Raw genomic sequence first — 12,184 nt, 5'->3', positions numbered from 1 at the left:
ATCTAGTTCCAGCGCCCCTGCCATAGACATGTTGGTACTATGAAGCAATCAAAAAAGTTTATTTAGCTCCTGTGTTCAAATAATCTCTTACTTTTGTAACACTTCTTCTGGTTTAAAACAATGAACGCTTTTTCTGTAGAAACTGTTTGTTGACGCTGTCTAACTAAGAACAACCTTTGCTTGCAAATGCTTTTACTGTTACTGTGCAGTCCTGAACTGACAGTGTTCTTTCTCTCTGGGCTGAAAGTTTCATTGCAGTTTAGTTGTGTGGAACTTAGATGTTGTATTCATGCAGCTGCATGTCTTTATAACAGTAGCTCATCTCACACAGGTGATGGTCTGTTATTCTGTCTCTGCCTTTGCATTATAGCAAATGCCTCAGCTATCCAGGAACGGGCATGAAGGGGAGGTTGTTTCAAGCCCTAATTCATAGTTGGGTTAAGCCTTCTCGCTGTAGGATAGGTCTCAGACAAAGTTTACCTATTCTCAGTCAAACTGTATGTATTGTTTATTGCTTGTGTAAGTGGTTACCTGCTTGCTTATTTAAGCAATCTTCTGCAGGGAGAGTGAGTCCCCACTCAGTTGTCTTGTTCAGTGAGTTGGGGAAGCTAACAGTTTTGGGCTTCTAGAATTTCCTATGGTATATAAACTGTTGATATGTTCCTAGCATTCAGCATCTGTTGGGGAAGGAGACATGGGTGGAGAGTATTCATCCATTCTACTGGTGTAAGTCCTGAAAGGGTCACTGGATATTTGCCTTCTAATAACCTGCATGTTGAATATACATTGTCATCTTTACCTTGTTGATAGCTCAGACTATGGTGCTATTGCTGATGGCTCCATATGTAAATATGCTTCTTGTTTGAGAGAGAATGATTGATCTTCAATTCTATTACTACTTTAGTCACATAACCTGTTTTTCTTCTTGTAGTTTCAGCAGTCTATGATTCTACCCTCAACTTCAGAAATAATGAGAATCCAACATTGCTGGGCGTTCTAAATGGAAAGAAGTATCACGCAGATTTATATGTAAGGCAAGTAATCCATGTTTTAATTCCGTTCTGGCATACAGGAGTGTGTACTTGCAGTCACACTTGCACAAATAAGGAAATATTTTCAAAGAGGTAATGGACATAGCAAGTCTCTACCAACCTGGCTTTACAGGACTCTAGAAGAAAAACTCATCTGGTTTGAGTAGGGTTTCACATCAAATTCTGTAACTATATATACTTGAAGATCTTGTGTTGTTGTTGTTTTTTATTGATTTCTGCATGTCAGCTCAGTCACAACAGTGGAGCCTCTTTTTTAACTCACCTGGCCTCAGTGACCAAACATCTATGAAGTGTTCAGGAGGGTTTCCTTGACTCCTGTCTCTGGCACGGTGATTTGTACCGAGGTGGAAGCCAGGGTCAGGACTCTTCCCGTTTGTTTGGTGTAGTTGATATACTTGACTGCCCCTCCCTCTCTACGTAGGATGGTTTGTATAAAGAAAAAACATTTGCCAGGATTCTGTATCGCTTACGTTTCTATAAAGATGAATGACCCAATGGCTTCCCACAATCTTAGTAAGGATGGGCCAATTCCAAAGAGCTCCATCTCAGGCTAGGTTCTATCAGCAGCACCCATTCTGCAGGTATTTGAGGTATGTGATGATTTAGGATTGGAGCATCAGAGCCTTAGAAGTGATCCCATAAGTGATTGGGAGTTCGTAACCTCATTGTAGCTTTAATTTGCTGCTACAATTGGTTTCTCTTGAAATAGAGTAGGGTGATGTTTTCTTTTTACCTCCCCTTTTCTGTCTGTTTAAAAAGTATTTTCTTGAGAACTTAAATCAGAAATACTGCCTGAGAAATTCTAGATGTGCCGTGTCCTAGTTATGAGAATACTTTTTTTTTCCCTCTGATGCCTAGCTGATTAAACACAGCCCTGAGCTCCGTATGTGAGGTAGGAAATCAGTTCTTTCAAAAACTTTCTTTAGAAACAGAAAATTTCAAACCTTTGGCTAGAAAGTGGTTCTAGTGAGCTCAAATAGAATGCGTTACTGTTTCAGAAATCTAAATCTTGAGTTTCAGATGCATGTGAAAACTGAAGGTAGATATAGAAGCAAACTATACTTTGCTGATCTGGAAGCTGTTACCACAGATTATTAAATAAATAAATAAATAAAAGAGCGGTGGGGGGAGTACAGTGAATCTCCTGTCAGATGGATGATCTGTCTCTGTAATGCAAATGCTGTTCATCAGAGCAGAACTATTTAATATTCCTCAATTTCTCTTTGTTTACCATTGGCAGGCGGATTCCATTAGAGGAAGTCCCAGAAGATGAGCAGGAGTGTTCTAATTGGCTCCACAAACTCTACCAAGAAAAGGTTAGTTTTTTGTCCAGACAAAACTCATGAGCCGCTGGTGCTCATTTATTTATACTCCTTGTAGACCTTTACAGTGTGCGTGTGAAGTGGTTGCGCTTTGGGGTTTTGTGGTTTTTGTTTTTCGGAACAAGTGCTCTGTTTCTCCAGATGCAAAGTGGTCTTGCACTGTCAGTCATGGTTACCTTTATTTTGTACTTAAAGAGCAGCAGGTAAAAAAATGAGGCAAGCCTCAGTGAGAGAGTAGTTTTAAACTGTTCTTCAGAAAGTTGCGTAAGTATACAAAATACGCAACTGCCTGGTTGGTAGTAAAACCTTCTTCCCGTTCGAGTCACCTCCTAAATCAAGAATTAATTCTTGGGCTAAATGAGGTATATTTTGATTTAGTGCATTAAAACTTTTGTCCCTTGTTTTAGCCTGTGTCTTTTACCAAGGCAAATATCCAACATTAACAGGACAAGCTGATAAATACTTTCACATTGTGTGCACAGAGGGCGTGCATTCAAGATTCCTAATTACATAGCACAGGGGCAGAATAAGGACAACTTGTAGACGGAGTGTGCTTGTAGAAGCCTGATGATTTTTTTTTCAGCTATTTGCATATGCATCCTTCAGATTTTCAGAATCTGTTTCCTATGGTTTTTGTTTTTATGAAGAGGTAATGGTTGGGGATGTGCTCTTTGAATACACAGAGCACTCCTGTTTCAGTCAGTGGGAGTCACAGGTGTACAAGGCATGATACAGTGAGATAAGTTATGTTATTTAGATTAGAATACAGCAATGTTTGAGATTTAGAAATGATGGCCTATAGCTATCGTTTCTAAATTAGCCTGTAGCTAAGTTCTGTTTTCCTCTCACTAGTGCAGTGAAATTCTGTTATGTGGTTTGTTGTACTCAACCCAGAACACCACATTAGCATGTCCGTATAGTCTATGCTCTAGTCTTTCTCAGCTTCAAACCAAGACTGCTTCTGGTTTAATTCAGCGCCTCTGATCCTTCCCTCTTGTAAGTTGTGCCGCAGACATCTAATGCAGGCACTACGTCTGGCGCACTTCTGCAGAACGGCATTGTGGTACCTACGTGCCCGTGCTCTCTCTACAGGAAGATAAATGCAAACGGTCCTTTTGGTGAACGCTGCAAAAGTCCATTTCCTGGTACTATGCCTTTATTTTTAACCCTGTTTCGTGTTGCTAAGATAATGTTTAGACATTTGCAGGAAAAGTACATAAATTAAATGAGTATGTGGTGATCGTTTTCCTGAATCCTTTATTGCATCCTTTGCAGTAATTCACTTAGTTTTCTGTTATTCTCTCTTTGGCAAACACTCGGTTATTGCTCTTGCAAACAGTGTGTGCATCTATCCTGCTTTCTTTTAACAGCTTAGCTTGCTGTTAGTTTCCCATTTAAGTACAGGAGGAAGGCATGTTTGTTCAGTTTTCCTTTCCATTAAAAGCTTTTTGGTATTGTGGGATTTTTTTCCATGTTTTTCCTTTTTCTTTTTTTTTCCTTTTTTTTTTCCCTTTTCCCTTTCTTCTTTTTTCTCCTTTTCTTCTTCTTTTCTACTTTTCTTCTTTCTTCTTTTTTTGTGTTTTGTTTGTTTGGAAGATGACATGTTGCTCTTTCTTGAGCTGTTTTATGTTATTTCATTGCAGTCATTCCTGGTTTACACAAGCCCACATCTGTGTAAAATCAGACTGTTTAGGAGAATACAGAGCAGGGATAAGTTGATAAAGAGTTCTGCGATAATGAAAGTTTATGTGCAGAGTAAAAATTCAATTTCCGTTTCACCTTTCTGCCATATTTCTTTTAGATAATTACCTCTTAGGTGGGATGACAAGCAGCATCGCTGTCTGAGTGTTGCTTCTGAAAGTGAATTCTGTTTCTCTTCCAAGAGTGAATTTTGTTTCAGGCTTATGTCTCCAGAGTCAGTAAATATTTATGATGAAAAGCAACAAAGTTACATTAAAAGGACAGTAATTCATTGCAGGATATGCACTCATCAGCTGCTTTGTCCATTTTGGTTGTAGCACTCCACTTCCTGTTTCAAAACAGGACAAGGTATGCACGCTACTGAAAAACAGGTTCCCTGTTTTACCTTGCATCATGGTTGCATGTGCTGTTGCTTGTTCTCAGCGATATTCATAATTTTTGCAATACCCTCTCGAGCCTTAGAAGGTGGGAGAGAGCATGCAGCATCTCTTGATTGATTCAGGGCAGTCTGAGCTTTTTCTGTACGCTGCACTGGCTGCCAGCTCTGGGACACCTTCACAGATGAATTGTGCGCTCTTTGCAGAGTTGTGTGGCAGACATTGGCCCCATGAACTGCCTCTCCGTATGCGGGTGTGCTCAGAGGCATTCATCAGCTGTGAGGCTCCAAGAGCTACCAGTAATTGCTGCCCTGTCTTTTTTGCAAGGCCATGGTAACAAAAGGGGTGGGCAGATGCAGGGTTATTCTGCAAGCTGTGAATCAAACAGCTCTAGCTAAATGTGAAAAATGCAGTCCTGAGGGGTCCTGCTCTCCCCAAAGCATGACAGTGTATGTGACAGCATCTGAGTGTGGGGTTGATTTAATGGTAAGCTCCTCCATCCTCCCTTTCTTACTTAGCAGGGCTGAATTATGCTCCAGGAGCATAATTTAGTGTATGGGACATGCCATAGATGCTGAGGTCAAGGCTGGAGTGCTGGGCACTCATGATCATCAGGGACACAAAGTTGTTTGAATGAGGAATGAGATCTGCTGTTAGTGGACATCAAGGGACGTGACCTTTCTAAATTATCTTTAATAGAGGAGTCAGAGTCTTTGAGAAAAGCTTGTGTTGTCTTTTTTTACCCCATTGCCTGGTATCAGTTACATGTTCCTCAATGAGATGCTACTGTCTGGAAACCTGGCTTCTTTACGTTCTTACTACTTATCACCCCGTTTCCTGGTTTAGTCCCTGCTGCGAATGTAATGAGGAGGGCCTTTCCAGATGAGCAGTGGCACCCTGCTATTATAAACCAAGCATCGTTCTTCTTCCTGTTCCAGGCTTATGTAGGCACCATGTCCGTGCATTTCTCTTCTTCCTTACCTGGGGTGATTTTTTTCCTTTCAGAGGTGGCCAGCACCGGATCAGTTAATGCCAAGTCCTGACAGAAGTGCAACTTGGGCTGCCAGTTGCCTTTTCCTTTTAAACTGCCACTGCTAGAAAGACTCCCCTTAACGTGGAGCAGACGGAGCATGTTATTGCCCAGTCCGAAAAGATACTGTACAACAGTCACAACTCTGCTAGTCCTTGCTTTTTTTTTTTCTTTCCACCTCTTCACAGCCTCAGCTCCTGAAATAGAAGTTCTGCTTGAGAATCTTAATTTCCATTAAAAAGAAAGTGAGTTTCTGATTCTTTTCGCTTGTAAGAGAAGGATGGAAAACAGGGCGTGAAAATATATGCCAGAATGCCCCAGGGACTTAGCAAAGGATAGCTGAAGAGGGAAAGCGTACAGAACTCCAGTGTTTGGGAACAAAGAATATTTTTTTGGATACTCATTCTTTGTGAGTGTCTTCATGAAAGAGCAGTGGCATCCCTCTGCAGTCAGATCTTCGTGGTGGGAGCAGGAGGGAAGACTCCAGTTAGATTCTCACAAGAGGATGGATGTTCCCTGGTTTCCTGCCACTGCATTACTCACCCCTGTGTCTGAAGTAACTCAGATTTGGTGGGGTTGTTAGGGGCAGCATGCTTCCACATCTAAAAATGCTACTTGAGTGGGTGAAACTTACTACAAACAGAAAACAAGCTCTGCATGCAGAGAATGAAAGCTTCTTTTGGGGGAGGTGGTTGAGGGGAATGTTAATGTGCATCATAGGTTTAAATACTGACTTGAGCTGTCTGGGGGTACTATCGGCACCCTCTAAAAGCTTAGATCAACCCACGAATCTCTTCTGTGAGGAATATGTATGCTTCTAAGGGCAAGGAATCGTAATTGAATTGAGGAGCTGGTCCCCATGATGGTGTAAAATGTGTAGCAGAGGTGAAGACAGTGACATCCTTTTGCCCATTATTTATTTCTTCCATCTGTCTCAAACCTCTTGGTGAGATGTGGTCAGCGTTTTTTCTGACCCTTATGCTGTGCAGAGCCAACAAAAGGAAAAATACTATGCTTGTTTTAAGTCTGTCTGTCTTGCTTCTGTAGTAATAGGCCCCCTAATGGTGGTACCAGTAATAGTCAGAAATTCTTAATATTTTTCTGGGTGATGCTGGTGTTTAGAAACCTAATCGTATATAGGAGAATTCAATTTACTGATGATTAGTTAGTAGCTAAACCAGTCATAAACCAAAATCCTCAAGGCACTGTAAAGAAAACTTCATACATTGTGTGATTTGCTGAAGATAGCAAATTAATTGGCCATAATGATCCCAGTACAATCTAGTTCACATGAGCAAAACAGTCATAATTTTTCTAATCTCAATAAAGAGAGAGCAATTCTCTAATTACTGTGTAATCTCTTAAAAGTTAAATGCTCCCTTTGAATTATATAAAATGGTAGCAGCCTGTAATTGCTCAAATTGCCATTAAATAATTAAAGAATTGTCCGTGTTAGCTGGAGTGTAAGTAAATGTAAAATCATAGCATAGTAGAACTAATCTTGTGGTTGATGAGGACAATCTTGGCTTTGCCAGAATTTTTGGAAACTGTCATGAAGCATTCCTTTCTTTGAAGAAAATCAGCCCTTCGTTCTGACTCAATTGAGGTTCCTTTTTATGTCAGTCTAATTCTGACTCCGTTAATTAACCAGTTTTATGTGCTAATCAGATTAATAATCTTTGCTTTGGAACCACAAGGAAGGCATTTTTCCCCACCAGCTTGACACCTTGGGGTGATCACATTGCTAAAGGCAATACTGTTCATCCATGTAAACTTTGGAGCAAGGTACTGGAGGCTAAGCCTTCTGTGCTGTAAAAACCAAAACGAAAGAAAAACCAAACTTCTTCTCCCCCCCTCTCCCCACAAACCCACAAAGCAAACAAAAAACCACCCCACCGTCATCCTCTTATTCTACTGAACGTGAGAGCCCTTTGAACAAAAATAGTGGGAGACTCTTTAAACTATTTGTGTGCGCAACTGTCTGTAGAGGGGTTAACCACCCTTTCCTCCACAGGCTGCATGGGAGGGAACAAGGTAAGTAAGACTACGTCTGTGGGACAAAGTGGACAGGAGGGGGGAGGTGTTCTTTGGAATATATAGCACAAGATGGTGTCTGTTCACCTTTTCTGGTAGGGCTGTGGTTGCTGTTTTAGAGCAATGCTTGGAGAAAACGTTAGGGAGCAGAGGATCTGTTACTGCAGACGTAGCCCAAACGCTTCCCTGGCTTACCAGCACTATTTGTCCGAAAGCTGTGGCTCTTGCAGGAGGTGCAACAGTGATATCTACATTACTGCAAGTGCGCATCCCCTCACCCATTGGGTGAGGTTGTTACGGGTTTGTTAGACACTCTAGGCATGCCATTTTCCAGGCTTCTATGTGCAGGAGAAAGAAAGGATGCACACATCAATGTAAGCTCTCTTTTTTGAGTATGTGCTCATTGACTTCAAAGAACAAGCTTTCCAGCCATGACTCGGTCTTTGATCTTCCCTCAGGGTTACAAGCATGTAGAAGGAGAAACATCAAAGTCAGGAATGGCTAGTTTCATTGATGGGAATTTAATTGTTGCCCCTCCTTTCTTCTACCAGGATGCATTCCAGGAAGAGTACTACCGAACAGGAACCTACCCGGCAGTCCCTATAGTACCACCCCGACGACCATGGACGCTTTTGAACTGGCTTTTCTGGGCTTTATTGCTGCTATATCCTTTATTCAAGCTGCTCATCAACATGGTCAACAGTGGATCATCACTGACACTGGCTAGTTTTGGATTTGTCATTGTAATGGGTAAGTTTTCTCCAACAGAAAGTTTACTTGAAGGATAAGTGTTTGACTTGGCCTATTGAGCCTTACTAAATATAACCTCTGTGAAGGAGTATATGATGTATGAACTCAGCTGGCTATCTGATACCCACTTGAGCCTGGAATAGGTTAAGTAGTGGTAGCTGTGAGCTGTCTTGGTTTGTGAAGTGGTTAAGTTATTTAAAAGGAAGAAGGGAAACGAAACAAGGAATTGGCCCAAAGGAGATCTTGGATGGTATCATTCATGGAAGGAGGAACCAGGCCAGTTTTGCAGACTAAATCATATTTGTTGTCTGTACTTTTTGGCATATTGACTGCAGGTCAGTTGAACAGGTGTCCATCCAGAATAAGCCATACATTTATAAAGCAAGTATCTCATGTGGCTGCGCTGTCTCATGTACTGATGGCTTCATCACCTTAATGTCTGAGTATATTACAAGTATCCTTTAAGAAAGAAATAAAACTTCACAAAAGTGGACGGATGAGTTATGACACATCTGCAAATGCAACTGGCAATAGCACTTGAGACCAGATAGTCTACCTTTGGAAGAAATATTAGAGTAGTCTGTTTGGTACAGGGCTGTGGAGCCGTGGTCTAATGGGACACTGAAGCTCAGCTGTTGCAACATTTTTTAATTCATCATCATTCATCCAAATCTTTCAGCATTTTCTTCTTAATTTAGCTTCTCCACTCAGTGGACTGGTTGTTCATATGCCTTTCCAAGGTGCCTTATGTCCTGCATACTCTCTACAGGGAGCCTCAGTGCATAATTCAGGGTTTTGGATTTTAATTTCAAGGCTAGATGCTTTAATGTTTGGTATTGTCATATGTGATGTTTCTAGATTTAGTCCTTATAGTCCAGCATAGTCAAGTGACCACCCCGCTCCTCTAAGTCATCTAGTATCATCTTACCATTAGCGGTCTTTACGTAGCAGGCTAAGTCATGTCTGCCTCTTTATCAGGAAGGAAGGAACCTGTAATGAAAACAAAAATGCTGCTAAGAATGGACAGCTAAACCTTTTTTGTTTGGTTGGCTTTGTTTTTGTTTTACTCCCCACTTGGCTTTCTTCTGCTTCTGGCCACAAGGCAAGATTAGTGAGCAAGCTGCTGTGAGTCCTGTTTTGAATGCAGTGATAATCCAAAGGATTTGTTCTCAGGTTATTTGTGATGCTGGAGCCAACAGCAAACTACAGCAGCAGTCTGCTGCCAGAATGATTGCCTGAGTTCCCAGCCAGCAAAAGCACAGCTGAGGAACACATTAAGAACGGTGAGATTAACAGTCCACTATGTGATGTGCATTGATGCCCCATACGTATCAGCCACGTTTGTGGCATGCTGCAGGTTCCAGTCCTCTGCAGGGATTTGAAAGACCCCTGCGCTTAGCAACAGCTCTGGTTTCTCTCTGAATATGTGGTGTGATCATACCCAAAGTGCTTGTAATTGGCCAGGATTTGCAGCGTGGCAGAAGACACTGTATCGCCTGTAGCAGAGGGTATCATCTGATTAGACGCAGCCAGCCACCTCTTGCTGATGAGCTGGCAAAAAAAAGAAAGGTGATGTCACGTATTAGCAGAGAGCCTCCATGGAGCTGTGGAGGGTAGAGAATGTGTGGGAGGGGAAGGGAAGTTCAGCCTTCAGAAAAAAAACGCAGATCTGGGTTACCCTGGTCACTTGAAGGTGGATGTGTCATTACTCACCAAAAGGACAACAGTTCCCCTACTGTTACAGTCTCTATCTTTTTTACAGTACCCCTTTGAAAGCATTGTTATTGCTAGTTGGGAATTTTTGGTCTCATTCTGTGGAAGCATCTAACTTCAGCCCAAGCAGTTACATTGACTTTTGTAGCCAGCAGCTGAGTTTCTGTAGCAGAGCCATTCTCCCCAAACTGTGCTTTTTATCCCGGGGGTCTCTCTGTCATGAGTGTCCTGGATGTGATACAACCATTTTCTGACAGAGGAGCAACCAGTATTTCATTTCGCAGTTCTCCAGCTTTAGGAAAGGTCTCAGAAATGACTTCTGCAATGGCTAGGAGGTAGCAGTAGAGGACCACAAATGTACCCTGGAGGTTGTGACTCCTGGTGCCGGCTGCAGTTTGCAGCACTGCAGAGAGGACTGTATTTGCTGTCTTTTCCAGTGTGAGTGGTGAGCTGGTACCTGCTGGCTTAACAGTACAAAGGAAGCTTTTTCTGTAAATGAGGGCAGTGTATTTCCCGTTGTGATCAGATGATAAAGCCACCTTTTCACATCGCTCCTAGAACACCCTTTCCATCTACTGATTAACTGAAGAAGCTCCAGTAGCATTTGGGGGATTATTTGTATATGTGCTAGTTTGACAGCTCACCTGAATCGGGAAGCTTAACTGTGGTCCCTCATGGCCCATTATAGGTAGGCTTTAGTGCTTCAAAGGGCAGACTTCAGTACCTGACAGCATTACCTTTATTATGCATATATTGTGCTATTTGCACCTATGCTAAATCTTCTGTGATAGGAGAGAAAGGAGGGACTAGGAGGCCCTATTACCTGATGTCCTCTGCTTTGTTTCCAGAGTGTTATTTGTCTTTCGGACAGTCTCTGCTAATTTTGCTCTCCAGTAAAATGCTTTCTGGATTGTAAGTGGCTGTTGAGGTGGAACGATCTGTAAGAGAAATGCCCCGTAGCGGTCGAGCTGGAGTGAAAGCACGGTAATACCTCAGAACCTAACTCTCAGGTCCAAGGAATGAATAACCGACGTATATATAGTTCTGCTGGTTCAGCTCAAACAATTTCAGCCCTAAATAAACAATGTCTCCTCTTTATACTAAGAATGCTGAGCCATCCCCTTTTGCCTTGCTGTGCAGCAGTTTGGCTATTTATACTCATAATAATCATTGTATTGTGCTAATATCTAACTACTGGTCTGGGACCAGGAGTCCTTTGTGATGCTATTTGAACTGACACAAGGCAGTCCCTGCTCCAGAGGGTGAATGCTCAAGCAGTTTGAGGGACAAAAGACTCTTTTGAAAACTAGCTTTAGTTTCACAGGACACATGGCAAGATATTTATGTACTTAATTCACAACTTTTGTTCAAAACTTGAGGCTGATATTTCAGCGTTAAAGCAGAGAGTCTGGCAAATGTCCATAGGTGTATTTGACAGCAGCTTCCTTTTCTTCCTTCCTCCTCCTGCTTCCCTAATCTCATTTGGTTCCAGAGGACCCAGCGTTAGGTCGCCTTTCATGTTTTGGTAACTTGTGCTGAGGAGAACAACCTTTATGCTCCAGAAGTATTTTAATATAGAGCCTTCATCAGTTCCACGTGCTGAAGATGAGAGGGTGTCTCTTGTCCATTTTAAAAAATGGAGAAGTAGCTCTTACGTGTCTAATGCTAAAAGCATAATGGCATCTGCACTTATGGCATGGGTCCAGCAGTTAATTATCATAGGCAGGAGAAGTATTTCATTTGAAACAAGCATAAGTAGTAGTGAGCCAGCTTTGATTCTGCAGGAGCTGTTGTATATCTGCTGTGTGTGGACAGTGCTATTAGAAAACCTCCTTCCAGGGATCACAAATAGGGGTGAGTCCTTGGTGACTTGACAGTGTCCGAGCGCAGCATGTGGACCAAAGGGTCAGAGCGTGATGTGATGCGGGCAGCAAAGCTGCTGATGCCCGTAGGATGAGATGAGTGGATGGTGGGGAGAGGATGAGCCCACAGCATTACAGGAAGTTTTACAACAGCAGGAGGATACAAACCACGTGCGGGATTCTACCTGCCTTAGTTCTGCTTGTTGGTGGAGCTGCCAGACAATCTGGCCTTTGAGCCTGGTGCCTAAAACTGATATTTTTATTTTGTTGTTGTTACTTGTTTCATTTCCTTTATACTATATAAGATAGACCTCAAATGGAAATTTGTACCGTTAATATAAGT

General features: G+C 42.0%; 1 protein-coding gene across 5 annotated transcripts in view; it reads left to right on the top strand.

Annotated features, from left to right (window-relative positions):
* Positions 1 to 12,184, top strand: part of AGPAT4 (1-acylglycerol-3-phosphate O-acyltransferase 4) — a 78,739-nt gene that overhangs the window by 60,384 nt on the left and 6,171 nt on the right. For all 5 annotated transcript variants that reach the window (XM_035538313.2, XM_035538317.2, XM_035538315.2 and 2 more), the window contains 3 exons: positions 932 to 1,034; positions 2,293 to 2,368; positions 8,068 to 8,266. In XM_035538313.2, the coding sequence (XP_035394206.1) occupies positions 932 to 1,034; positions 2,293 to 2,368; positions 8,068 to 8,266 (378 nt within the window). The remainder of the gene's footprint in view (positions 1 to 931; positions 1,035 to 2,292; positions 2,369 to 8,067; positions 8,267 to 12,184) is intronic.

Source organism: Cygnus atratus, chromosome 3, assembly GCF_013377495.2.
Source record: "Cygnus atratus isolate AKBS03 ecotype Queensland, Australia chromosome 3, CAtr_DNAZoo_HiC_assembly, whole genome shotgun sequence".
Classification (NCBI taxonomy): domain Eukaryota; kingdom Metazoa; phylum Chordata; class Aves; order Anseriformes; family Anatidae; genus Cygnus; species Cygnus atratus.
Note: the sequence above shows the minus strand (reverse complement) of the source record. Positions and strands in the feature narration are given on the sequence as shown.